This window comes from Ambystoma mexicanum, chromosome 10, assembly GCF_040938575.1.
Source record: "Ambystoma mexicanum isolate Mex_15411 chromosome 10, UKY_AmexF1_1, whole genome shotgun sequence".
NCBI lineage: Eukaryota > Metazoa > Chordata > Amphibia > Caudata > Ambystomatidae > Ambystoma > Ambystoma mexicanum.
The window spans coordinates 1482035528-1482063504 of NC_090932.1; the positions used below are offsets into that span (position 1 = coordinate 1482035528).

General features: G+C 46.1%; 1 protein-coding gene across 1 annotated transcript in view; it reads left to right on the top strand.

Annotated features, from left to right (window-relative positions):
• SETD1B (SET domain containing 1B, histone lysine methyltransferase) overlaps nucleotides 1-27977 on the top strand; it is a 993120-nt gene that overhangs the window by 663787 nt on the left and 301356 nt on the right. The window contains exon 12 of the mRNA XM_069619589.1: nucleotides 3753-4289. Within this exon, the coding sequence (XP_069475690.1) occupies nucleotides 3753-4289 (537 nt within the window). The remainder of the gene's footprint in view (nucleotides 1-3752; nucleotides 4290-27977) is intronic.

Here is a 27977-nt window from a genome sequence, read left to right on the forward strand (position 1 = left end):
TCAAATGCACCTTGGGATCATCCCATAGGAGGACAGCTAGGTACCTTGGACCACTCACTCATGGTTTGCACAGCATGTAAATCTAAAACATAGGATGGTGGGCCAGGCCGCTGCATGTAATCATGTAATGGGGTCCTTGTTTTGGCACTAGAAGGAACTAGGGATGGCAATCTTTCACTCTAAAAACCACTCCGAGGGTGAGTATCATACATTTATTGGGAACGTAGATCACCTGTGAAACACAGCACTGCTCCTTGCAAATAGATGAGACCGGGAAATGGACATTGTTGTTTGTACAGCGAACCCATTTCTCCCCTCTGCCATAAGAATGAAGCTACTTTTAATGACAATTTGAACTGTAGCTTCCCACTTATCTCGTTAAACACAATCCCCCCAGCCCTTTAGTCGATAGTATTTCTCTGCTGCACCCATACACACTCCATTTAGACATGGGTGACTATCAGTGTCTTGGCCACCTTCGCATAACTTTAATGAAATACACACACACATAATAGCACCTCCCAAACTCTCCCAAATGGTGGGACTCCGGTCCCTATGAAGGCGTTCAACCAAAATCGAATTGGGGCCATAATTATGGTGAAAGACGCTAGAACAAATGACAGACTGAATGAATCTTCATCTGGTGTACTCTCCTGCCAGGACTTCCACACAATCATTACACTTTAGAATTGTCATAAAATCACCAAAGTATCAACTGAAAAGGATACAGTAACCAAAAAAGGATACAATTTGGTAGGGCTTTTCCGGATCCTATCTTCACATGACTTGATTGTAGGCAGGTCAAATTAGACCTTCCAAATGATACAACTCTCTGACTGAATAAAACAGGCAGAGAGATGGATCACTGGAAAGGGCGTGGGATTTGTACAGGAAGTATGCCTAGAATAGATAAGTATCATAAAACACTGTCCCAAGTTAAATACTAAGAAAACACAGAATTGGGATTAATTCAGACACTGACCTTAAGGCTAAACTGAAGAATTCCAGGACCGTTTCTTGAAGAGTCCAAAAAGTTGAACAAACGACAAAGGAAGGGAAGATTAGTAAGGGAGACTTATCCCGAACGGCACGAGGCTCTCGCTAGATACCGGGTTGGTGCACCACAGGATAGCGTCCAATGTACTGTGCACATTTACCTTCCAATAGTTCATGAAATACTTCCTTTCCCACAAAGAAAAAAATAAGAATCTCACCTGTTGACTGTCACAGGTACCAAAAGTTCGAAGTAGTTCAGAAAAACACGTGCAGGATTGCACGCGACAGCATACACGCAGCCAAGCCAGCCGCGCTTGTAGACAGCGTTTCCGCGTGAAGAATTAGACACGCGAACAGGATTCACTGAGCCCTGGACAGCCGCGCTTGAAGACAGCGTCCGCGTGGAGATTTGGCACGCGAACTGGATTCACGCAGCTCAGGACAGCCGCGCTTGCAGACAGCGTCCGCGTGGAGATTTGGCACGCAAACAGGATACACGCAGCTCAGGACAGCCGCGCTTGGAGACAGCGTCCGCGTGGTGATTTGGCACGCGAACAGGCTTCACGCAGCTCAGGACAGCCGCGCTTGCAGACAGCGTCCGCGTGGAGATTTGGCACGCGAACAGGATTCACGAAGCTCAGGACAGCCGCGCTTGCAGACAGCGTCCGCGTGGAGATTTGGCACGCGAACAGGATTCACGCAGCTCAGGACAGCCGCGCTTGCAGACAGCGTCCGCGTGGAGATTTGGCACGCGAACAGGATACACGCAACCCAGGAATTAGCGTGTGGAGGAAAACAAGCTCAAATTAGGCCAAATAAGTTTGCTGAAAGGAATGCGAGAACGCAGGTCCGGAGTTCAGCTACCAACGCCAAAATTGACTTAATCAGAAGCAGCGAATGGAGTTTCCACGCTGCTTATGTACGCACTGCCGTTATACACGTGACGGACCTAAGTCACGTGAAAATTAACGACGTGAAAAATGCAGACGTCGTTTTCCGGGCAATGTATCGAACAACCTCCATTTTGAGTAAAAAGGTCTACTGGTTCTATGGGCGTAACTCATCTTGTATGGAGAAGTTGTTCCTGGTCCAGAGGTATGTCCGGCAAGCATGACAAGAATCTTAAGGGCATGTGTCCTCCTTGAGATATTCTTCCTTCTATTTATCTTCACCTAGTATTCTCTCCTGCTAGGACTTTCATACAATCTTTTAAACATGTATATTCACCTCGTGTACTCTCCTGCCAGGACTTTTGCATAATTTGTTTTATAACACTTTACAATCTCCAGGGCATGGATCTTCCTTGAAATACTCTTCCTTCTACAACCTATTTCACACACTTAGCTTTGCCTGCTAGGGATTTCACACAGTGAGCTTTCCTTTTATCCATGAAACAATATTTGCCCGCAGTTGGTATATTGTTTCTTGTTTTATCAGTGTTAGTTTCAATAATGCATCTCTTTCATTCAGTGGGCCTTTTTGAAGCTTTTCAGAGTGGGCTCACATTTTCTTTGCTTTCTTTCACAATTACTTTGCTTTCTCTTTAAAGGTGTGGGTTCAACAACCCCATCGTGGCATAGCTTACAGGTATGTTGGCGTCTTCACAAATTTCACTTGGCTCACGTACTGCTTCTGGGAAGCAGCGTACACTCTCAGGCAACCCAGTAACTCTTCTGTTTTCCCTGGGATAACCAGGTGCTTTTTATCTCCTTCGCGCTTCTCTGCTTCAGTTCCCTTGAAGATGCTGGCTCGGCGTGCGTCCCGTTAGTCACTGCGCCCTCGCTGTGTCGGTATGATTCCTGCTGCTTTGCCATTTTAGGTGCCAAGCCGTCTGCACTCTGGTTTCCTCTTCTGCCATCTGGGTCACCCTCAACATCATTTCCCGCTGCATTCTCTCCCTCCGGTGTAGCTCAGCGTCTGCAGCTCTCTTCTGTCAGCTGTGCTGGTTTTAAACTTTTCGGCACGATTGAATTGTTTCCAAAGACTAGAGTGCAGTGTGGGCTTACCAATCTTGGGGATCTCCATTGTTCTATCCCGTCTCAGTTGTTATGTCGTTCCTTATATGATGTGGAGGAAACTAGTATGGGAACCTTTGAAGAATGATCATTACTGCTCCCTGTCTCTTCCTCGTCTCAGTGATTTATATATTGTTCTTTGTCATGTTGGGATTACTTGGGAGTACATGGTTGAGAGAGAGTGTCACAGTATGTCATTAAGGCATGAGGAACGGAGGGAACATCCCTAAAAGGGAAGGGGGTGGTATGTGACTTTTCCTAATGATGTTGTCATCCCTCCTGAGGGTCACTTTCCCCCTAGGTGGTCCTCCCTCAGATAGCTGTCCCCAGGCCAGGGTCAGGAAGCGGCTGCCATCCCCTGGCAACATATGAGGAAGTGACCTCAGGGAAAGAAGTGATGACATCATCAGTTCATCACACTAATTAATTATTTATGGCCTTTAGAAACTGGAACCTTCCATGATGTCCTGGAGATTATAGAACAGATTATTTCCAAAAGTTAAAATAATAACAAAAAGTTGTAATCGATTTATTAGGTAACATCTTTGACAGTTAAGGTGGAACCATGTACAAGTTTAGAATTGTAGTCTGTTGCAAAGGCTGTTAATGAAAATGTTTGTGCCATTATGCGGTTTTTAGTTATTATAAACATCCTTTGCCCATTGTAATCTGCACAGTTCACAACTAGTACACTAAAATGAATGTTCAAATGTACAAAATAACAATGTTCTTGTACCGTAGATGTGGCAAGTGTGTCGTCGTCTAAGGTGGAGTCAACTGATGAAAGCGAGGACTCCTCTGAATACGAATCAAGTTCTGAATCTGAAGAGGTAGAGGAGGAGGAGGAAGATGAGGAGGAAGCAGCATTGCCAGAGGAAGATGAGGAGGAAGAGAGTTTGGTAGCTAAGCATGATGACGAAAACAAGCGGAGTGAGGTTTTTTCTCCTGACATCAAACATTGCATTTCAATAAAAGAGCGTGATGAAAAAGATGACATCCTGGATCATACTGCTGCAGAATTGTGTTGGGGCGATAAAGCGCCAGTTGGAGCAAAACGGATATTGGCATGCAAAGATTATGAGCAGGAAGTTGTAAAAGAGAAGGAGCCTTTGGAGGGTCTAGTAGTTTTGCCAGTGGAGGAGCCAGTTGCAGTGTCAGTGGAGGAGACTGTGGCAATGCAACTGGTGGCGCCAGCAGAACCTTCCATTGCACACGCCTGTGAGGAAACAGTAGCTGAGAAGGAATACCCAGCTGTAAAATCACAAAACGAAATGCCAGGTACAATATACCCATTTTAATGGGGGGGGGGGGGGGGGGGTGTATGTATGTGTGTGTGTGTGTGTGTTTGTATGTGGTCTGTTTTAACTTTGTTGAAATGCTCATCCAATTTAGCAGTAGTCTCAGTGGTTAAAGCTGTTCTCTTGCAGATGTTGAATAAAAAGGATTTATGATCCAGACCAGACCATCACCTCCTTGCCCTGCAGGTTCCAGATTAATTTTCTTCCCCCTTTCTGATATTTCCTTTGTGGTGGGCGGCGGTCTGCCTATTTCCCCGTAGCTCCCCCACCCCTGCAGCCCTGTGCACTGTTCCCCAATAGCCCCTTATATATTTTGTTTAATGTTAGAATGTGTTAAAGCATATACTTTTAAAATGCAATTTATTAGCATGCATTTGAGTTGTGTTTAGATTTTTGTTTTACAGGTTACCAGCTATTGGGATTTAAAAAAATGAAAACCTGAAAAATAGATTGGAGGTATAGGCATGGTGAGCAACAACGGCCTTCCGTTATATTGGTCTTCTTTTCATTGGTAGAAATGTGGAATCTGATTAAATTCTTTTGTATAATTGATTATCTAGAACCTGTTTTGTTATAAGACTTCTGCATTTTGTTTTACTCAATGATCTGTCTTTTTTAAAAATCCGGACTACTGGTCTTTTTGGTCTTTTGGAATTTTTATATTGTGTAAGTAAAATATTTTTAGTGAATTGCGTGAACTTGCTTTTTGCTTGCGATTTGATTAGTACTGCATAGTTGATCTGGTTAACTTGGGTGGGACAGGAAAGTAGTTATTTGGTAGGGGTGGGGCCATAGGCAGCACAGGAGCGATTGAGGAAGGCACTCACCACAGGAGGGCAATGGATGAGAATGACCAAATGAGTGTAGAAGAGGCCTTGCCCCAAGGGTGGAGAGAGAGAAATCAGGACTGTAACTGAGCAGAACTAATTTAGCAGGGGTATCATTTCTAAATGGCAGGGCTAATAAGCGTAACTTGAATGCTATTCATAGGGACCTTCCTGACCACATTGACCAACACTCTTTAGCCGCCAAAAGAGGGACTATATGGTATTTTTGTGAAAAGCCCCCTCAAGCATGGATCAGTATCATCATTTTATTGGAAGAATCCATGGAATATTTAAGTAGCAGTCTGACATGTTGAGTAGCACCCAGATGTTACCAGCACTTGGCTATAAATTGAAAGCACCTGAACATAGAATGCCCACCATTCCAATTGTATATTTTATTTTCTGGCAAATGAAATCCGGTGCTCTCTTCGCTAGCACAGGAAGATGGTCTGCATTCTTTTTATTTTTTTTACAGTTCTACAAAAACAAACCACGAAGATCTAATACAACAGATGCAAAAATGTAAAGCACAGTTAAAGCAAAGCTTAAAAACTTAAAAAGAAATTAGTACAAATCACTTGAATAAAAACTCTGTACTATAATATACACTGTACCAATGTGTGCAGTTTCAAACCATGGGCTGTTATAGGCAAGAGGAAGGGCCTTCCAGCATAAAACAGCTCCTTTTGAGAAGGATCTCTTAATCATGGAGGCACACCAAAATCTGGGAACATCCAACCTGAGGATTGGTAGTTATTGAAGAACATGGTGTCATTGTGAACAGGAATAACTTAATAACAGACAACGGATGCAGTCTTGGGGTAAGGTGCTTTAACATAAGAGCATTGTTTGATTGAGTGATATACCGGTGATGAAGGGCGAAGACTGAGAACATCTACCAAGGAATATACTGACTTTGAAGTTCTCAAATCATACCAGGCTTTGCAGGTTTGTCTAATAACTGGTTCTGTGTAGGGACAGCCTTCAGACTTCCTATCTCTTACTACTACACTGGCTACACTCTCAACAGCTGCCTTCAGGGAAGTGAGGGAGGTTTGAAAAAGATGCATTAAAAACCGAATTTGCAAAATGAATGCAAGGAAGAACTAACACTTGCACTAAAAGATGAAAGTGGGCAGCAGAAACAAAAGATTTGTTTTTAGGTGGAAATTAGCACCCTTCACCAACGTGTTTACTTGAGGAACAAAAGAATGAGAAGGAACCAAAGTGAAACATAAGGATTTAACTGGAGATGCAAAAGTTGAAGAAGCACCAGGGGCAACTGCATCCACTATCGAAGAAGTAACTCGGCAGATCGACTAGCATGACCTCAAAAGAAATTCGCTCTTAGAGCATTTGAAAGTGTGAAGATTTGTTCCTCAAAAGGCAGTTCTGGAGATGTACATCGCCCTCAGGTGAAACGTACAGGTGAAGCTGCGTATTAGTATACTGTTGCACGGGATGCACCATCCAGCAACCTGATTACCCCCCACCCCCTCCAGAAGTTCCTTATTTACATTGAACAACATGGGCAACCCAAAAGGCACTGGTAGAAGGCCCATTGGAACATGACTAACTGCGAGCGATTGGACGAGAATGAAGACGAATGACACCTACACGATGTAGTAGGATGCCAAGCAGAATGAATTTGTATGCCAAACGCTGATTAAAACATGTAGCACCAGCAAACGGGCACCCCCACAATCAAGCATGTGATAGACTTCGTCTGGCACCTGCAGATTGGCAGTATATGTGCTGCAGCAGTTCGAAACCTTGACTCAGATGGGGCTAGAAGGTGATGTTGCCTTATCCAAGCATTCAACTGTTCCAAGACTAGTATCTTCATAAATACTCCAGTAACAGGAAAAAGGTTGGATAAACAGCCAGGGTCCAAATTAGCTTTCTTTGGAAGCTGTTACATGACTTAGAAGAGTCCAGACAGAAACCTTGACTGAGTCTTGTTATTGAAGTTCAATAAAAAAAGAAAAAAACAATGTAAACACTCCTTAAGCTTTGCCACGTGACGAGGTTTGTTTGCATAAAATGTAGGTTGCGTCTTAACCTTCAGTGCTGAAAGCTGAGCAGAATCAAAAATAACAGGCTGGCCAGACTGGACAGCATTTACTGCTCAAATGCTCAGTGGAGCGGAGTGCAAAAAGCAGATGATTGCAAACAGTTAGGCTTTTCTCAGAGAAATACTAAACAAACTGCAGACATTTTTCCATTTGTAATAAATGGGAAATCTGGCCAGTATGATTTTAAGAGTTTTTACAAGAAATAATGGTGCTTTTTGTTTATATTTATTTAATTAATGCTATTGGTTTATATCAAACATTGCATAACCATATTAAGCAGACAATTACTTGAATAAATATACAGCGCAAAAGAACATGCATAAACACTAAAGAATACAGTAAAAATGCATATATCCCAGAGCAAAAATGTACCACATTCCAACAGTTTCAAACCTATAGCTGTCAATTTAAACAAAGCAGTGGTGCAGAATTTTAAAGAGGTTAATCTTAATGAAACTTGGTTTTCCAACATTACTTTTGCCCAAAATAGTTTTGTTTCTATAAAATCTGGGGTACGCACGTAAGAACTAAAAGGAAAATCCCTGAGATATTTCAGTTGAGGCCATGCAAAGATGGAACAAAGTTTCCATACCAGTTGGTTTATTTAAAGAAGAATCCATCAGATTTGAGTAATACAACATGTTAGAAGCTCTGTGACTATAGTAGCAAGTATGTGCGCCACCGGTGTCTTTCGTATTGATTAATTAATCAGTGTTCGTAAGTTAAGGCTGTTTATTTCTTTTAACTTTTTGTGCAACTTGTACTATTCCTTCTGGCTCATTATTTACTGGATATTGGATTCCCTGGCCACGTATTGTTTCTTCTGAGGCTCAAACACTTTTCAGCTATGCTTGCAGTGTTTTACTGAGTGTTCTCTTTTCAGGTGGGTATATGTGGTTTTGCTGCACAGGAATAATGCTATACTTAGAAGTATGTCATGATTTTATGAGTGCTTGTCAAAAATTCTCTAAGATATATGGCTTTCTAGCCATTGATTGTGAAATCTATTCTTTAAAAGACAGTCTGGTCATATTTATTTCTAAAATTCTTAATTGCACTCCCACTCCCAACCCATAACTTTGCTGCTTCAATGTGGTACGTTACTTGTGGCTGTGTGCAAAACCTATGCTTGTGATACAATGCCAGTGAGTCAGCTTATTTAGGAAAATATACAGGTACCTGTGCATGAGCAATTAAGGCCACCTCTTAGGTGGAAAGAATGGTGGTCAAGATACAAGGGAATATATAACTACTTTGAATTGAGAAATGTCACCATTGTTATGTCATCTCTAGCTGACTGAAACCTGGCATTACTGTGTTGTCATATCTGGCCCTTGATCTGCTGCAGCTGTGCAGCGGGTGCTTAGTGGCAGGTTCTTTGGGTGGCAGCGCTAAAACAGGTGTGTGTTCTTGTTTTCTGCCATCTGTTTTGTGTGTGTGTGTGTGTACTGTGAGGGGTCATAAATGTGAGGCGGGCGACTTAACTCAAAAGGTTTGACAAATGCCTCACTACTACCTACCCTGACGAGGATTTCCCTGCCTATCAAAATAAACTAAAGGAAACACTAACGAAAGGTTTCTACCACTCAGACTTGTACATACAACAAATTTAACAGGGCAATATATGGCAGTACAAATAAAACATAAATAAGTCATGTTCACAACCTGGTAACGGTTTCTCCTTATAACCTGGGTGAGTTCCCCTTCCCCAGATTCAAACCGGATCTCAATCAACCTTTCCAAAAGGGTAAGGAAATCCCATCTTGCAACAAAGTTCCGATAAAGTTCTTTTTGTTCCAACTTGAACTCAACCAACAGTTCAAAATGTTCAACAAGTTTTCATCTTTCCACTTGTAATAAAGAGTTCAATACAACTTCTCATAAAACAAGAATACTTTCATGGTTCATTAGGATCAACAAAATGATTCTGTAACAGTACACGAAAATACTTTAGTGGTTCTGCCCTTCAATACTTTTTTAACCACACCACAGTACTTCAATGACTTCCACCTTGCCCGCTTCCCTGCCAGGAATGCCAATACAGGGTTCCTTGCCCTGGTGTACTCTCATGCCAGGACTAATGAAACTACTAACTACTACAAGTACTTCTGTGGTAAAGGTTGGCTTCAAACAATTTAGCAAATCTTTTCCTTTTCCACAACATCAAGTTTGACTGCTTATTTTGGGAAGATGAGACACACATTGTTGCTGTTTGTTACACACTTGTGATTGCCACATGCAATGTAGGTTATGCTCGTCTCCTCCTGAATATCTTCTGTCAGAAGTGCAGCTTTCCTGCCACTGTTTTTCCACTCCTGTATTAACCAAATGCTGATAATGGTTTTCTCTCACTTCTGTACATCTTTGGCTCCGACAATGTGGGTTTAGGCCAGTTCCTCTTATTGCTTCTTTTACTCTCTGGCAATAAGATTCACACACACTTTGATTCGCAGTTGCCCTCTCTTGACTTTGGCAATATTGTTTCTCTTTAACTTGCCTTGATATAACTCTCTTTTGGCTTTGGCAATAATTGTTCGAGGGGATTGGGTCTTCCGACGTATTCCATATCTATGACAGTAATCACCACAACTGTGCTGCTTCGGAAAATCTTTCTGCGTCCTGCGCCGATGACGTCGATACACCGCCCTCGAGGACGACCTCTGATGGCCGACGTCACTGGATGTTATAAGTAGGACGCACGACGCCCATAGCCTCAGTTCCGTTTTTTCCGCGAACGTGTTCGCTTCGGAGATCTCGGCGCACCTCGACTCTTTGGAGTTTCTGTTGTTTCTCGTTTCTTCGAACCTGTTAGTTTTGTGAAGTTTCTTCTTCGTGAAGGATGTCTACCTCGTCTTCCACCCCGCGTCCGGGATTTAAGAAGTACGGGGACTGTGAGTCCAAGATGACGGTTACGGACTCGCACAACGCCTGCCTCTGGTGCCTCAGGGAGGCCCATGACACGGGTGACTGTGTCGACTGCCAGTCGCTCACGTCTAAAGCCATGCAGGAGCGCAAGAAGAAGTTATCGGTAGGTAAGGTGTCTAAGCCACGGAAGTCGAGGTCTGCGGGGCTTTCGACGGACGATTCGAGAGGCGACTCTCCGCGTCGTCGTCGGAAGTCCAGTGGGTCTCGGTCCCGGAGTCGGTCCCGCCACTCCTCTGCCTCTTCGAGGCGCTCCTGGAAGTGCCGTCATCGGTCGCCTTCCCTGTCCTCTTCCGAGGACTCCACCCGTCGGTGGGTCGCTTACCCTACCAAGCAGGCGACGTCGGAGGAATGGGCTTCCTTCGGGAAGAAAAGGTTAGCGATTCTTGAATCGCAGGGCACCGGTTCATCCGTGCCTCCGAGTGGGGTCGGTCATGATCGGTCGAGAGACACCGCTCGCACGCCTTCGGGCTCGGGTGGTCGGCACGATTTGCGGGCGAGGTCCCGCTCGGACAAGGGGAATCGTTCTCGTCGTGCCCGGTCCAGGTCCAGGTCCTCGACGCGCTCGAGACCGTGTGAACCTGTGATATCTTCGAGGAAGACGTCGACGCTGGTGGCGCCGAGGTCGTCGACGGACTCTTTCGAGGCCCCGCCTCCGAAAAAGTCGTCGGTGCCATCAGCACCCAGGCTGTCGAAGGACACGCTCGGGGCTCCGGCCTCGAGGCCTGTGTCGACGACATCAATGCTGTCGGCGTCGACGCCGATTCACTCGATGCCCTTGACGCCTTTTGAGGCTGTGTCGACGGGGTTACCCCGAGGCTCGGTGGAACCCCCTAGAAAAGTTCTGGCCAAGGTCAAGAATATCTTGAGTTTATTTCAGAGGTGGATGAGGGCTCTGATGATGGCATGGTTCCTAATACAGTGCCAGACGAGATTCTCTCGGGCAATAGCCAATTTGAGGACCTGAGGCAGTCCCTGCACGATGCTAGTGGGCTGGACACCTCTCCGGAGGTGGAGTTTTGTAGACCTGAGCCTGGCACTCATGCCGACTCCTCGTACCGGCGCCTTTTGTCGAGGGTCACCGAGTACTAGGGATGGTCTGCTCCCCCGGGGGAGTTTCTTCAGGATGACCTTACGGATAGCCTCGACTTTGGTCCACCAACTGACCCGGTACCGCCGTTTCATATGGCTCTACAGAGGAGGGTGGCGGTGGCTTGGACTGCTCCGGAGAGTCTCCCAGCAGTGGGCAAGTCTTTGCCACGAAAATACCGCCCAGCCAGTAGCAATCCCTGCTACTTGTCCAAGCACCCCACTCCGGAGAGTTTGGTGGTGCAGGCGGCTACGGCCCCGGCAAAGCAGGCATCGTATCCTACCATCCCTCCGAATAGGGACGACAAGCGTTTAGGCGGCTGGGCAAAGAAAGTGTTTTCTTCAGGGGGTATGGCGCTTCAGGCGGCCAAATCCGTATGTGCCTTGTCATGTTTCACGCACACTCTGTGGAACTGTTTCCTTAGCGGCTGAACATATTCCCGAAGCGGACGAACGGGATGGTTTCCTTGCCATGGTTCAGGATGGCAAGGATGCCATGTGTGAGGCCGTTAAGTCGGGTTTGGACATGGCAGATTGCGTCAGCCGGTCCATGGCAGCGAGCACCGTGATACGCAGGTTTGCATGGTTGCGGAAGTCGGGGTTTGCTCCTGATGTGCAGGCCCGGCTCCTCAACATGCCCTTTGACAGGGAACATCTTTTTGGCAGCAAGGCTGACGAGAGCCTTGAGAGGTTGCAGACCTCAAAAGCTGTAGCGAAGTCGTTGGGCGCTGCTGTTCGACAACCTCCGCCTTTTCGTCCTTGGAGACAGCAATGGAGGGGAGGTTCCTTTCGTTATTACTCATCCTTTGGTAAAGCGAGAGGAGCTGCCAGTCAAAGGGGCCACCGTAGGAGTGCCAGAGGTGGAAAATAAGGTACTCGAGGTGCCAAGGCCGCTCGGGCTGTTGCCTCTTTGCCCTCAGGCAACGCCGCAGCCGCTTCAGCTCAGTCATGAGGCCATGGTTCGCCGGTTGGGGGAAGGCTGGCGCAGCATCTTGCAGAGTGGCGCACCATTACCTCAGATGTGTGGGTTCTGGAGATCATAACCCACGGCTACTGTCTTCCTTTCCGGCAGAGGCCTCTAGACAATCCACCGGGGAATCTCTCTTTGAAGAGTCCGGATCCGCTCCTTGCGCAGGAAATTCAATCCTGGAGAAAGGCGCCATAGAACTGGTGCCTGTAGCGGAGAGGAACAAGGGATGGTATTCCCCTTATTTTTTGATTTCCAAGAAAGACGGGGGATTGAGACCCATCATGGACTTGCGTGGTTTGAACAAACTCCTCAGGAAGGACAAGTTCCAGATGGTTACTCTCTCTCATGTCCTCCAGGCCCTTCAACTTCAGGACTGGTGGGTGTCTCTCGACCTCAAGGGCGCTTATTTTCATGTGCCGATACACCAAAGCACAAGAAGTACCTGAGGTTCGCGGTTGGCATCTCTCAGTTTCGGGTCCTGCCGTGCGGATTGACCTCCGCCCCGAGAGTTTTCACCAAGCTCATGGTAGTGGTGGCAGTGCACCTCAGGAAAGGGGGGATTCACGTCTACCCCTACCTGGACGATTGGTTGATCAGGGCACGCTCTCCCGAGCAAGTCCTGGATCATCTGTCAGTCACCTGCCACTCCCTCCACAAGCTGGGGTTCTCCCTCAACTTAAAGAAGTCTCATTTGACACCAACTCAGAGGCTCCAGTACATCGGAGCAGTGCTCGACACGTCCCTGGGGCATTTTTTTCCTCCCCAGGTGAGGGCTCATCACATTCAGCAGATGGTGCACAAGTTTCAGCTTGCCTAGAGTCTCCCAGCGTTCGAGTTCTTGAGATTGCTCAGCCTCATGGCATCCTGCATTCTTCTGGTGCCGGAGGCCAGGTTGTGGATGAGATCTTTGCAATGGGCACTCAAGCTCCAGTGGTCTGTCCTCCGGCAGGATGTCGGACCCTGGTTGGCCGTCGAAGACAATCTGATGAAGGGGGCTCCATTTTGGCTACCCTGGCCGGAGGTGACAATCGTGACAGACGCATCTCTCACGGGATGGGGAGCTCATGCGTTGACAGTCAGCGGTTGTTGGTCTCCGTCGAAGTCCAGACTCCATATCAATCTGTTGGAGCTGAGGGCCGTCAGGCTTGCCCTGAAAGCTTTTCTGCCGACTGTGCGAGGGAAGAAGGTTCTGATTCTGATGGACAACTCGGTGGCCATGCACTACCTCAACAAAAAGGGGGGGGCAGGGTCACTTCCTCTGTGCAGGGAGGCGATGCAGCTCTGGTTCTGGGCAATACAGCAGGAAGTTTCGATCTCGGCAGTTCATCTGGCCGGAGACGAAAACGAGACGACGGACGCGCTGAGCAGGCAGAGCGCGATCTCTCACAAGTGGGAGTTGGCTCAGGAGATTCTCCTGGAGATCTTCGCCCTTTGGGGGACCCCTCAAGTGGATCTCTTCGCCTCCAGTGTCAACCGGAAGTGCGAGAGGTTCTGCTCGCAGGAATTTCCTCCGAAAGGAGCATTAGGAGACGCGTTCGTGGTGGAGTGGTCATTCCCACTGCTGTATGCGTTTCCTCCAGTCCCCGTCATTCCGCAAGTGCTGCGGAGGTTCGGTTCCCGGATGATCCTCATTGCTCCGGCATGGGCCCGGAGGACGTGGGACCCGGACCTTCTCGACTTGTCCATCTGCCCTCCACGTCATCTTCCCTATCGAGACGATCTGCTCTCACGGGAGGGGGTCAGGTTCTCCATCCAGAGGTCAGATCCCTCAACCTTCACGCTTGGTTTCTGAAAGGTTGAGGTATAAGGATTGGGACCTCCCTGAAAACGTGATGGAGGTGTTGCTCATGGCCAGCAACAAAGTCCCTGTACCGTTGCCATTGGCGTAAGGTTTGCGACTGGTGCAGGGTTAAGAATGTGGATCCTTTTTCATGTGACATTCCTGTAGTTCTGTCTTTTTTGCTTTCTTTGGCCCACAGGGGCCTGCAAGTGGGTACCGTTAAAGGTAACCTGGCGGCGCTTTCCATATTTAAGCGCTCGTCGGAAGAGTGTTCCTATTTTAAAATTCCTTTAGTGAGCCCTTTCAGAAACTGAGAAATTGTGTTCCCTTCGTCACCTTTCCAGGTGCCCGGTTGGGATTTGAACCATGTTCTCAAGTTTCTGATGTGTGCTCCGTTTGAGCCTTTGCATTCATGCCCTCTGAGACTGTTAACTCTTAAAACTGTATTTTTGGTTGCGGTCACTTCCGCTCGCAGAGTGAGTGAGTTACAGGCACTTTCTGTTAAGCCACCCTTCACTGTGTTTCATAAGAGCAGGGTTGTCCTTAGAGTTCGTCTTTCCTTTCTTCCGAAGGTGGTGTCGGAATTTCATTTAGGCCAGAAGGTTGTTCTTCCGGCGTTTTATCCTCCTCCACATCCTGGTAAGGAAGAGGAGAGGCTCCATAGGCTTGATCCTAGGAGAGCGTTAAGCTTTTATATTTCACGCATGTCCCGGGTCAGAGTGGACGATCAACTCTTCATTGGTTACGCTGGAAAGCGTTTGGGACAAGCTGTGATGAAACCGACTTTGTCTCGCTGAATTATTTTGGCTAGCTCTGAATGTTACCGCTTGGCGGGTAAGGACACACCGGTCGGTTTACGGGCCCATTCTACCAGGGGTATGGCTGCCTCTACTGCCCTACAGAAGGGTGTTCCTATTCGTAAACATCAGTGGTGCAGCCACCTGGGCTTCAGTACATACTTTTGTACGTCACTACTCCCTCGATTCCATCCGGGGCCAGGATCCTTTACTCCGCAATTTGATTGGGCATTCTAAATTTCTGTTTTCTAAATTCTTTTCCCACCTCCTTGCATTGGTACTGCTTTGGGAGTCTGTCATAGATATGCAATACGTCAGAGGACCCAATACCCTCGAACAAGTTACTCTCTTACCTGGTAACGTTCTTTCGATGGGATGGTCCGACAACTTATTCCATATCGCTGCCTTCCCCGCTACTGAATTTCTTATGCGATTGCAGCTTACGTTTCCGCAAGGCTTTGTGTAGACAGACTGGCAGAAGACTGGTTTCGCACGTTCTGGGAAAAAACTAAAACTGAGGCTACGGGCGTCGTGCGTCCTACTTATAACATCCAGTGACGTCGGCCGTCGGAGGAGGTCCTCAAGGACGGCGTATTGACGTCATCGACGCAGGACGCAGACGCCAAAAGATTTTCCGAAGCAGCACAGCTGTTTTGATTACTGTCATAAATATGGAATACGTCGTCGGACCATCCCATCGAAAGAATGTTACCAGGTAAGAGAATAACTTGTTCTTTGTATTGATTTCTCGTTGCTGACAATTATTCTGACCCACATAAATACAATGACCCCTTCCTGGTCTGCTTGTCAAGTTCTTATTCTGCCACTTTCTGTTCTTGGAATTAGCTCGGTTTTCAAAAGGATTATTATTCTGCTTTACATCAGTTCGGTATTCAAAATACGTATTTTGCCATTTCAGTTTCTGTATATCAGTTCTATATCTAATGCACCCAGGCTTGGCTTAGCCAGAAGGCGCGATCATGGAGCGCACCAGTGTCACAATGCACTAGAAAACTCATTGGGTCTGTCAAGCGACTCAACTTGCTCTGCTGCTTACGGGTCTTCGTGGCCCGGCAAACTGCTTCTCTTGGTTTTCTGTGGCCCATACCAGTTGGAAAGAGCGTTCCTCGCTTCAAAGGCTCTCTGGTGCTCACCTGCCACCAGAGCCCAACTTACTATGGGGAAAACTTTTAAACGTCGACCTCTGCAACTACGGTCTTCAGGGGGAAAGCTGTCAAAACCAACACTTCCTGCTGCGCAATCTCTGCAATCGAGGTCTCTGAAGGAAGAGACCCTATCAGGACTGGCATTTGTTCGGCACACAACGGTGACCCCAGCCTCTCTGCTCCCATCGACATTCTGCTTCCACTGCAACGTAGAGTTACAGGGATCACTCGACCGCCTACTACTGCTCTCCTTCTTCATGGTCTGCCCTGCGGGGGCCTTTTATGCCTCCCAATCTCCCTCAGGTGTTTCTCATTAACACTATTAGGCTGCAACTTGCAGTCAAGTGCCTTTGCAGCCCTCTTCTTCGTCCCAGTACTTTGTGCATTGTGGGACTTGAAGGCCCCAATTTCAAATCCCCTCTTTTAATGGAAATATTATCAAATTAATTTCCATTCTTAATTATAATCCCTAAATGAGTATTATAAGGATTTAATCAAGAGTTTTGCTTTACAAGGGAATTTGGGTTTTCGGAATCGAAATGTTTAATATTTAGAGATTTATCTTTAATGTTCCCCAGGGGGTCATAGGAGTCTTCACCTCTATAAATGTTAGTGACTTTGAAAGGGCGTTTCTTGCTCCAAAGACATGACTGGTTATGATGGTTTGCACCAACATTAAGATAGTTAGCTTTGGAGAAGAAAAGCTCTCTCTGACAGCAAGCCATTACATATTCTGGTATCACTGATATCTCCTTCATTGAGGAAGACAAATAATGCGTCCCTCCCAACAGAGTCCCCCTGGTCCCTGGGGCCCTTCTTCTCCCAGATGATCCTCCCGGCTAATACCACCCCCAGGGTCAGGATCAGGAATCGGCTGGCCACCTGGGAGGAGACTTTAGGTAGGGTCTTTGTGAGGACTCTGCATTATTCATCACATTACACTGGTATGCATTGTGTGTGATGCTTCCATCCTTAGTGTGTGTATGGTGGCATACTTTGGGGGGTGGATATTGCTCTTGGTTTTAATGCATATTTGTGTGCTGCCAACCTGTGTTGGGGTGTTTGTGTACACCCATCTGACATCGTTGTGGTGTGTAAGTGCTGCCAAACATTGTTTTTAGTGGGTCTGTTGGTGTGTGTGCTCTGCGATATGTTGCTAGTGTGATGTGCATGTTACCTTATGTCATTGTGGTGTGTGTTTATTTTGCCATCTGTTGGTGTAGTGCATAGTTATTCATTATGTGGACCTTAAGATGTTTTAGTAGTCTTCTGCCATGTTTGTTGCTCTGCTAGAAATGAGGGAGAAGGGGCGGTTGGCATGGTGGCAGAGTGTGTTGCAAAACCTGTAGTGATGTATGCAAATCAAAAGCGACAGACACCAGAGTGCTGTTCTTTTTCTATGGTGTTGGCAGAGGCACTTGCAAATATGTTATCTGGAAGGGTCTTGCAAAGATCTGATGGACTACAGTGCTTTGGATCAAGATAGCCTTTGATATAGGGGAAGAGAGATGGGGACAGAGAGGAGGGCGATTGATGTACGTCCATGTGGTAACAGCTACGCCTTTGGTGGGTGTTTTTTTCATTTTATTTTTTTATTTTTTTTATTGTTGCATTATTAGTTTACATGAAACCTTATACAACATAATACACATAGTAAAAATAACATTTCATTTTTAAACACATAGCATATACACATGTAGTAGATAAAAGATGAAAAATAAAATAGAAGATCCTCATAGTCAATTCATCCGCGATAAAACATCTATCACCGCCCTTAATTTTCCAATATAAAAACATTGTGTATTAGATTCTTTTTTCCAATTCCTCCGTGATATCTTGGGTTAATGAATTCAATGCTAAAATTAAAGAAATGTTTACACCCCACATGCAACGACTACAAAACAGGTGGATAGACATTTCGAGATCCTTGTTGAATTTGTCTTTAAGATAGATTGCACGTTTAGGCTCAAAATAATTACAGGTTAAAACAAGGTGCTTAAGAGTCTCTTGCGTTCTAGTTTCTCCGCAAAATCGACATGTGAAATTGATTTGTGTCATGATGCCCGCTCCCGGGGAGCCGGTTCAAGCCCGGCATCCCCGAAAGCGGACATCCAGTCCCCAAGGAAGGACCCAGCAACCCCATATAGGGGCCCTTTGGACAGTGTCCTGGCGCCTATGGCGCCAGGCTCATAAAAGACATCAGTCCTGGCGCCTATGGCGCCTGGCTCATTATGGGAATGCTTGGGTGCACTTACCTGATGCAGACCATGCTGCAGGATCCCGGCCTCCTTGAGGCCTGAAAGGAACTACTTTACCTGTGGGACTAATTTACCATCCGGGCGTGGTCGGGGAAGGATACATACCTGATTGGAGGAAGGATACATACCTGGAACTTCTTCCAGGGCTATTTAAACCCCACCCGAACAGCCACACGTGCTTCGCGTTGTTCTGCATCTAGCAGCTGGACGCTCACCGTGTCTGCTCCTGCATCCTGACTTCTGCCACGCCTGCCAGCATCCTGGATCACCTGCAAAGGAAGAGAAGAAGAGAACAGAAGAAGGAAAAGTCCTTACCTGTTAAATCCGCATCCCGGAGACATCTCGCCGACAATCCTGAAAAGGAAGACTTTAATTTAAAAGCTCATCGCGTCGATCGCTGCAGCGCCGCATTCCACTCACCTTTACAGGCTGCCTCCATGTTCAGCAGCGATCATCCGGATTCGCAGTCACGCCCCAGCGCCTAGGGAGAAAAAGACCAGAACAAAAGGTGAGAGAGAAGGGAATAAGGAAAGCTAAATCTCCATGTTAAAGGATAGTTCCGGGACTTTTTTTTTATTGTCCCTACGGGTCGGCCATGTGTTTGTAAGCATAAATGGGTAGATCGTAGGAAACTTTCCTATGGACCTTACCCGACTTTTCGCCCATTATCGCACTCGAAATCAGCCTCCATTTTGTGATAATCCTATCATTCCGCCGCATCGACCTGGCTCACCTGCCTTTGCGGCACTAAATCAAATCCCCCGCCCCTGAAACAGACTTTATCAAAACATTCATATTCCCCGCCTCTATCCGTGACGTGACTGAGCTGCGTAGGCAAACGCGCCCAGGCGTCTTCTACGCGACTCCACACAGACCCCGGAAATCAACACAGATCAGCTCACAATACAGCGCACCACAATTCGGAATATGAAACTGTACTTTGAAATCAAACCGCAAGATTGTAAATGTGGTAAAGTACATTTATTTGACATCAAATGTTTAGAGAATATTCAGCGATTTGCATTTTTATTTGCTCATGTTCCAAAAAGTTCGTATTGAGGAACGCGATGGTCCTTTGCTGTACACAGGGTCTTAGAGCATCTCACAATACAGCGCCACAATTCGGAATGTGAAACCGTGGTTTAAAAGCAAACGGCAAGATTGTACATTTGGCAAAGTACGTTTATTGGACATCAAATGTTTAGAGAATATTCAGCGATTTGCATTTTTCTTTGCTCTCGATCCAAATTAGTTCGTCTTGAGGGAAGCGATGTTCGTGTGCAGTACACAGGGTGTTGGTTTACGATAAAAATAAGCTCTTCGGTCGCACTGATAATCGCATGGCTGTTCCAACAACGAGGCACTAGGCCACCACAACGGTAGGTATGTTGCATCTAACCGTTAGTACCGCGTAAGGGCATACTTGTACTTGGCGATCGTCCCATAAAATGGTCAGGGTGGTAACGTTGTTCACGCGGAGAAGCAACTGGCGGCTGTAGAAGCCGTCCGCCGGTGTCCGGTACTCGTGACACAGACAGTAGTGAATGATGTACCTAAAAACATAAAAAATGAAATTAGTCTCACCATCAGATCCTTATTAAAATCATAGCGAGGACAGCGCTACTGGGTGTACACAAGTGTTTAAAGGCGTGGCGAGGCAGGGAGGGGGGGGGAGTGGAGTACAAGGTAAGTAGCATAAAATAATAAATAAATAGGGCCAGCTGGTGGCAAGTGCAAGGTAAGTGCAGAACAAGTGCTGGGAAGGTGGGCTGTAGGATACTGAGACAGTCCCCCAGTGCAGGGGTTGACAGGGAGGCAGTGCAGGTGGAGAGTGGAAGGGCCCAGGACCGAGGTCGCAGACAGTGGACCAGTTGTAGCAGGGGAGAGGGAGAGAGAAAGCAGAAGCAAAGAGGAAGGTTTTGAGGTGCTTCAGTAAAAGCAGATGTTTCTCCTCAAGATAGTGCGCGCTAGAAAACAATATGCCACATAGAACGAACAAGTACAACTGAACCCGTCTTTAAAGCCACTGTATAGTAATGAAATTGCGGTATAAACTCATCAAAAGTTACTTACATTATATTTGCATTTTCCATTGTGTCTCTGTGTAGGGCAGACCCGAAACACCACTCCTTCTTTGCCGACGTTACTTCTTCTAATGAACGTGGCTCATCGTTTCGTTTCTGAAATTTTATTCATTATCTTTTCTTAGTCTTTCAGGATGGTCCCGGCCTGTCAAGGTCAAATCACAATAGAACCTTATACTGGGTCGTGGGCCGTTCCGCCACCCGAGCAAAACATCAAAGCAGCTGACCTTCACTTTGAGCGAGCACACATTTCTAGTTAGCTCCAGTTAGTGTAAGGGCATCTTGTCTGCGTGCCTTTTTTTTTATTGTCCCTATGGGTCGGCCATGTGTTTGTAATACGGAAACATTCTATAATTTTTGTAAAAATGATTTATATTACTGTTTGGTTTAATTGCAATGGGCCTGCAACATGAGGAGACTCGAGAGAACAGACAATCAAATTACAATCATTTAAACCGTGATGTGTATTTCTCAATGAGCTCTGCTTTAGGTGGACATGGAACAGAGGCAATGTTGGGTGGCAATGCAGTTGTCCCCTGCATAGGTTCGTTCACCACTCCATGTATGTGCCTATCGAGGACATCTACGATAAGTCTCTCAATAAACTCATATTGCATATCCTCAAACACTGGTTTGATCACCCATTGTTTACTTCTTTTAGTGAAGGCCTTATTGTAGCGAAGCGTCCCTAAAGTTCCGGTCGTCCTACTTTGTTGACGGCCAACATTATGGTTATGTGCCAAGACCGCTAGAAGAGTCCGATTTATCATGCCTTCCATGCCAAAATGCAATCTTTTGGGCCTGTACTTTAGGCACATATTGTGGAAAACCTCCAAATCTCCTGTGTGGCAGAATTCCGTGAGTCCCCTCAAATCTCTTGTTATAGTTTTATCAAATACAATCTTTTCAATGGCCTTGTGAGTGGGTGATGAAGGAATCAACCACTTCTTCTTCCGTGCCTCCTCTGTGGACAAATGGCCATGTTCACATTTGTGGAAATGCTCATTTGTCGACCATCGATGTACGTTGCTACAGTGCAACATTACTGACCGCCATTTTTCCAGTAGAATTTCCAACGACCCTTCACATGTTTTTGAGCTCCACCAAAGATGGTTGCTGATTGACTTGGACCACTGTGAAATACCTTGCATATCTTTTTTTTTTCCTGCAGCCGACAATTTTTATTGATTGTTTTTGCAAGATGCCATACGTCAAATTGGTGATTTATATTTTTGTACTCTTCTCTCATTGTCTTGGCAATTGAAACGTGTCTGTCCGTGGCTATCAGGTCGATCACCATTCCCCGCGATTGTAGTTCTTGCAATGATGCTACAAAGCCAACTTTCTCCATGGCCACTGAGGATGTACTTTGTGACACCTGCACGACCACCGAACTCACAATTTTCTTACTTTCCATGTCCTGAAAGTGGTAGGTGCAGTACTTGGCTGAAAATCCTGGGCTGTCGCACTGTCCATCACCGGCTAGCCTGAAGCGTTTGCCCGCGAATGTACTTTCCATTGACATTTTTTCCATTCTCCAAGCTTCGCTGATGGCTGGAAATAGATAATCGGTTTGGTATTTGTAGAACTGACTTTTCGCAATGAAATGGATTCCCACAAACTGAAAGAAATACTGTAACTTTTTAAAACTTGAACCACTAAAAAGTGCGGCCGCTGCACAAAGTAGATTGCCTGCTGGCAGTTGCCCCAGCATGGGTTGTGCAGACCATGCGAACGGATGATATTGTGTACAGGTGGCATGTATTTTAAGGTTAGTGCCTCGAATTGCACGAGTCACATTAATCAATGGCTCCCCACATACTTCCCCACCAACCGAATGCCCACATTTCATCATCATAATAATATCCATCAAACAGCTATCGAATACAATGAATTTGGCCTCTTTCCTTATACTGTCACTCTGCATCCCAGCTGGTTCGGCCTGTAACGTTGAGGACATGTCACTCGCATGAAAGGTACAATCTCTGATATCGTCTTCCGCTATGCTGAGTGATATTGATGGTGTTTCATTGTCGTCCACTTCATTCTCTTCCATTGCAACATCTGTTCCTTGTCCGGAGATGGGAGAAAAAAACAATGTCTTCAACTTTCGCGCGCTCTTATTTTTTGCGGGTGTGGATTCTGTGAATTGATCTCCGACTGCATCCAAACTACCAGGAGGACATTCACTATCAATGGCTGGTGGTGGTATAGCTCCGTTGTCAATCACTTCATATTCTTCCCATTGGCACGATGCATCTCCAGTCTCAAGTCCCTGCCAAAAGGTTTGACAAGCAACATCTCTCGTTCGCTTCACTGTCTGTGTAGATCTAGTTCTTACACCCACTCGCAACTAGAGGACAGATTAGAAAAGGGATGTTCAGTTTAAACACAACTTACAGTATTGAACTATTGACAGTGAAAGACAACATAATATAGTGAACAGGACACTAACCTTCTTTTGCTTTCTTTTCTTTGAAACTTTCTTGCCTCGAACTTCAACATCTGGACGCTGTTGCTCCGACTCGTGTGTGCATGTCTCCACTTCCTCTCGCGCTGCAACGACTATATTTTCATGATAAGCACATCCATCACTCACTGAGGCTCCATCGACTCCCTGAAACATAGAACTTTCATTAGTATGTATAATAATATTGAAAACACAAAATGTACTTGGGGACCAATACCCATACGTACATCTCAATAGCAAAACACGAATGAACGCATTGTGTAGAACATTCAAACGACAATAGTTCACGCATTGTTGATCTAGTTAGATTGAACTGTCAAGATCCATACCTCGGGCTCCGCATAGACTTCCATTGATGATATTATTGAAGATGACGCTTCAGCAACTCCCTGAAACACAGTAATTGCATTAGTATGGTTTTCTATTTTGTTTAAAAGAACATAAACTTTCTGCAGGCGTCAACGGCTCATCTAAATAGACCTGCACAAATGATCAGTTGTCTAAAATAAATAATGGATATCTAAATATGATTCGATTTGCTCCATCGTTGGAAGTGTCACCACCCAGAGATCTGCATCAACTACTAGGGGTGATGTTCTTGTTGAAGAAGCTCCGTCAGCTCCCTGAAACATAGTACTTGCGTTAATAAAGAAGGAAGTATAGCGGATGTAATCACGTCATTTGATCTCGCATGATTGATCTGTCAGTATCCATACCTCGAAATGCATAAGAACATCAAGGGACGCTGTAACTGCGGTGCACACTTCTGCAAGCTGTTGCGCCGACCCGTAACTGCATGCTCCCCCTTCTTCTTGGACTAATGCTCCATCGACTCCCTGAAACATAGGACTTTCATTAGTAATGAACACAATATTGAAAAAAGAAGACACATAGGAGGGCGACGACAGAAGGACATACCAATGGCTAAAAACGAAAGAAACATTGTGTGTAACAATCACGCTACAAGAATGCAAGATCTGATGATCTCCATCGATGGAACTGTCCGGAAACGTACCTCGAGCATGTGAGTGACATCTACGGTTGTCGTCAATGCGTTGGACTCCTCAGCATCTCCCTGAAAGACAGTACTTGCATTATTTTGGATAACAATAATTATAACTGAAAACAAAGACTAGAGGACGAGTACTGTGGTGTACCATTAGGTAAAATGATTACACGATCAATTAAAACTATTGATTTACATGCCTAAAACAAGTCCGTGTCAGAATAGCTAAGTAAGATTACCCGATAGGCGCTTGAAGTGGCTGATGACTGCAATACCGACACGGATGGAGAATCTTCCGCCTTCATATTGAGTGGATACATAAATGGGGAAATTGTTAGCTAATGCTACACACTACCGCAAGGCCGAGAGACAAATACGTAAACTTGACTCACCAGTGGAGGGATGTGGACGAATAGAGTGGGAATAGCGGTTGAGAGCAATTTTCGCCTCGCTCGCGGTGTTTTCTTCTTTATTAGCAATGATGTGGAGTACATGTCTGGGCTAAAGTGCCTGCTGCAGATGCGGTATCGATCACCCCTCTTGTCCGCAAAGACTTCAAGGACTCTACTTTCTAGCTCAGAGGCTGGATATCCGCAATATCGGACCCATTCTCTTATCTGATCTATTGTCTTAGGGAAAACATGCATTATAGTATCTTCAGATTTGTTATGGGTCTTCGAAGGGCAACCGCCAATGGAACAGGCAGGCATTATGGAAAGTTCTGAAAAGTAAAGATCAACAATTCTCTATGAATACCAATGTGTTAAAACATTAAATGACACATAAAAGGTTCAATGCAAGGTCCGTTTTGGTTCTTGGAACTATACACGTTATTCACATGCGGATAAGTATTTCAATAACTTTCAAAAAATAGAAAAAGTAATTTGACTAAACTCAGAACATGTGACTAGTTCCTTGCATGTACTGTCGTGAACGAAAAGAAAACATGGATGCAATTTGATGACTACTAGCAAATAGATATAAATTAAAAAATTGGACGCAAAATGATTATGGTACATGGACTTACCTTGACGAACAAACAGTTAGATGCAGGGATCAGAGTAGTTTCTTGTCGTAGAACAGGGAGCAGTTCACAGGTTGCAAACTGACGAGTTTGCTCAAAGTGGTCACGGAAGTTCACAGAGACGAAGAGCAGATAACCAGCACCTTCACGGGTTGACTAGCAAAGCGCAAAGAAGTTCTCATTAGAAATATGAAGTGGGTTATAAAGAATTCGAAACAGGGGTGTGTTTGTGAATGAATGACGTGTATATGTCGTGGCATTATGCGGTCTGCAGGGGGCCGTCCAGCGTGAGGGGGGATGCTTGGCAGGAGACACAGGGTCTGGAGGTAGACATGGGAACAACAAACCCATGCTCTATAGACCACTTTGAAGTGTACATGGTCTTTGGCACCTCTTGGCCTTTATCGCTCCCTGACAGCTCCACTTGCCAGCAGCGCAAGTACCCCGGTGCGAACTGCCTTTGATAGGGCGGGGGGTGGATCGGGGCGGTGGCCGTGCAGACAAGACACAGGAAGACTCGTGAATGGAGACACACTTATGTGGATTGCAGGGGGCCGTCCAGCGTGAGGGGGGATGCTTGGCAGGAGACACGGGGTCTGGAGGTAGACATGGGAACAACAAACCCATGCTCTATAGACCACTTTGAAGTGTACATGGTCTTTGGCACCTCTTGGCCTTTATCGCTCCCTGACAGCTCCACTTGCCAGCACAAGTACCCCGGTGCGAACTGCCTTTGATAGGGCGGGGGGGTGGATCGGGGCGGTGGTTGTGCAGACAAGACCCGTTTGCCGCAGGGCCTCACCAAGGAGAGGCCATCTAACTGAATGTAAGAGGATGGCTGCAGGATCTACTACATGGAAGGCAGGGGGGTGAGTTTATAAATACCTCACCCTCCCAGGAGAATATATGGGGGTCATCTCTGTACCCGGTGCCCAAAAAGAGGATTTATTATGATCAACCATATTTATTATTTACCTATAACCATGTTTTGTATCAATAAAATCCAACAGCTTTTTATTGCCAACGCTTGATGCCAACCCACAAAATAATATATGTATGACTGCTGCATATATGGGTTCAACGGTTATGTGGATTGAAGGTGTGCGGCCAGCGTGAGGGAGGATGCTGGCCGGAGACATGTGGTGTGACAAGACAAGGCACTGGAAGGCTATTCAACGGAGACACACTAGATTCATTTAAAAAATCAAAACAACCATTGCTAAAATATATGTTGGGCTTTATTTTAGATTTTAGTTAAACATAAATAATAAACATTACACATTGTAAAGTTGAGGTTGCAGCACATCGAGGGAAAATCCGCGGTATTGTCCACTGTCACTGGGGAAATGTTGTCTAATGGCAAGTACCGCACAGGCAGGTATTACTCTCCGAACGCGGTGTCCGAGCCTCCCGTGAAGCCACCAAGTGAAGCAACGATAGGCCACCAGCCTGTACCACCTGTGAAAAAAAAAAGATGCAAACTGTATTAAACTGACCAAACTTTCTTATCAATGTCGATTCAGGTAACACATGTCATTTTTCTTAGAAAAAAATTATATCTAGAAAATGCACTATATGGAACCAATTTACATGCGTTCGAATGATATGTAAATGTAATTTTATATGTGGGAGACGACCATGAAATAGTGGTGGCATCACTGACATCACAAACAGAGTATACTTACTCGTTACTCGGATTACGCGGACGAACAGTGCCACGAAGTTCGTGCATAAGCACCATCATCATCCTCAACACTGTCCGTGAGAGGCAGGCTTCCCTGAACTCTGGCAGCTCGGTGATGCATTGCGGACTTTGCTCGCCTTCCTGCAGACTTTGCTCGCTTTCCGAAATGTAGGCCAAGCACCCGGAATTTTCACGGCAGCAGCAGTTCTCCTCCTCAGTTGGCATTAGCTCGCACCGATTGCACGTGCACCAGGTGGAGACGCCGTCCATGCGACATGGTCCAGGCTCTTCATCCGTTGACTGGTCCTCCCAACTGCCGTCCGAATCCCCATCGTTTTCGCGTGCTTGCCTTTCCAGTAGTTCCTCCTCGGTGTACTCGGGCTCGTACATATACGGCATTATTGTGGCCATTGTGCGGTAAAGATAGTAAAATAATTTACAGAGATGGTACAGGTGTTCACACGGGCTACAAGCGGCGAAGGTAGCTGACCAGAGCACTGAAACGAGTCACAGAATACTCAAAGTAACACAGAGAGAGGAATGGAATCGAAAATCTGCTGCTGTATGTTGTGAAACGGTCTGTTTATACTTATTGGGGAAAGAGACGTCCTGCCATTTCCATGGCAACACGTCAATAGCTGAGGCGCAGCGATTGTTGACACGAGACGTGCTTGAAATGGGCAGTACGCGTCTGCTGATGTCAGGCTCAGGGGCGGGGGATTTGATTTAGTGCCGCAAAGGCAGGTGAGCCAGGTCGATGCGGCGGAATGATAGGATTATCACAAAATGGAGGCTGATTTCGAGTGCGATAATGGGCGAAAAGTCGGGTAAGGTCCATAGGAAAGTTTCCTACGATCTACCGATTTATGCTTACAAACACATGGCCGACCCGTAGGGACAATAAAAAGAAAGTCCCGGAACTATCCTTTAAGACTTACCTGTTGATTCATTCCCTCTTCATTTCGGGTCCGCGCCGCATCCTGGCATTTCCGGACCCCGGCACCTAAGGGGAAAAAGAGACATCAGCGTTAATGAGCGAATGAAAAGACATTACCAAAAAGCGCTCATTAAAGACTTACCTGATTTCTACAAGGATTTCACCTCTCATCTCGGGTCGGTGCCTGTTCCCCGGCATTCCGTACCCCGGCCCCTATGGGGAAAAAGACACTAGCATTAGTACATTAATGCATGGACACAAGGGGAACCTCTTATCAAAAAACTTACCTGGAAGCCAAGCAAGTTTGGTTCTCAACAATCCGAAAATCCAGTGAAGTAACTGGATTCCAACGCGCCCCTGCATCAGAAGCAGGATGGAAAGCTCGTCCTTCCAGACCCTAAGGTGAGACGCTACGAGAAATCACAGAAGGGTTTCAAGGAGGGTGAGAGGGGAAAGTGGGAGGCCGGTTGCATTACCCTGCAGACAGTTAATCCCCTATTTTCGCCTACAGAAGGATACTTCTGCGAGCCAGACAAGCCAGATTTGGGGGCCCGGTCCAGTCCGTCTTCCGAACCCTGC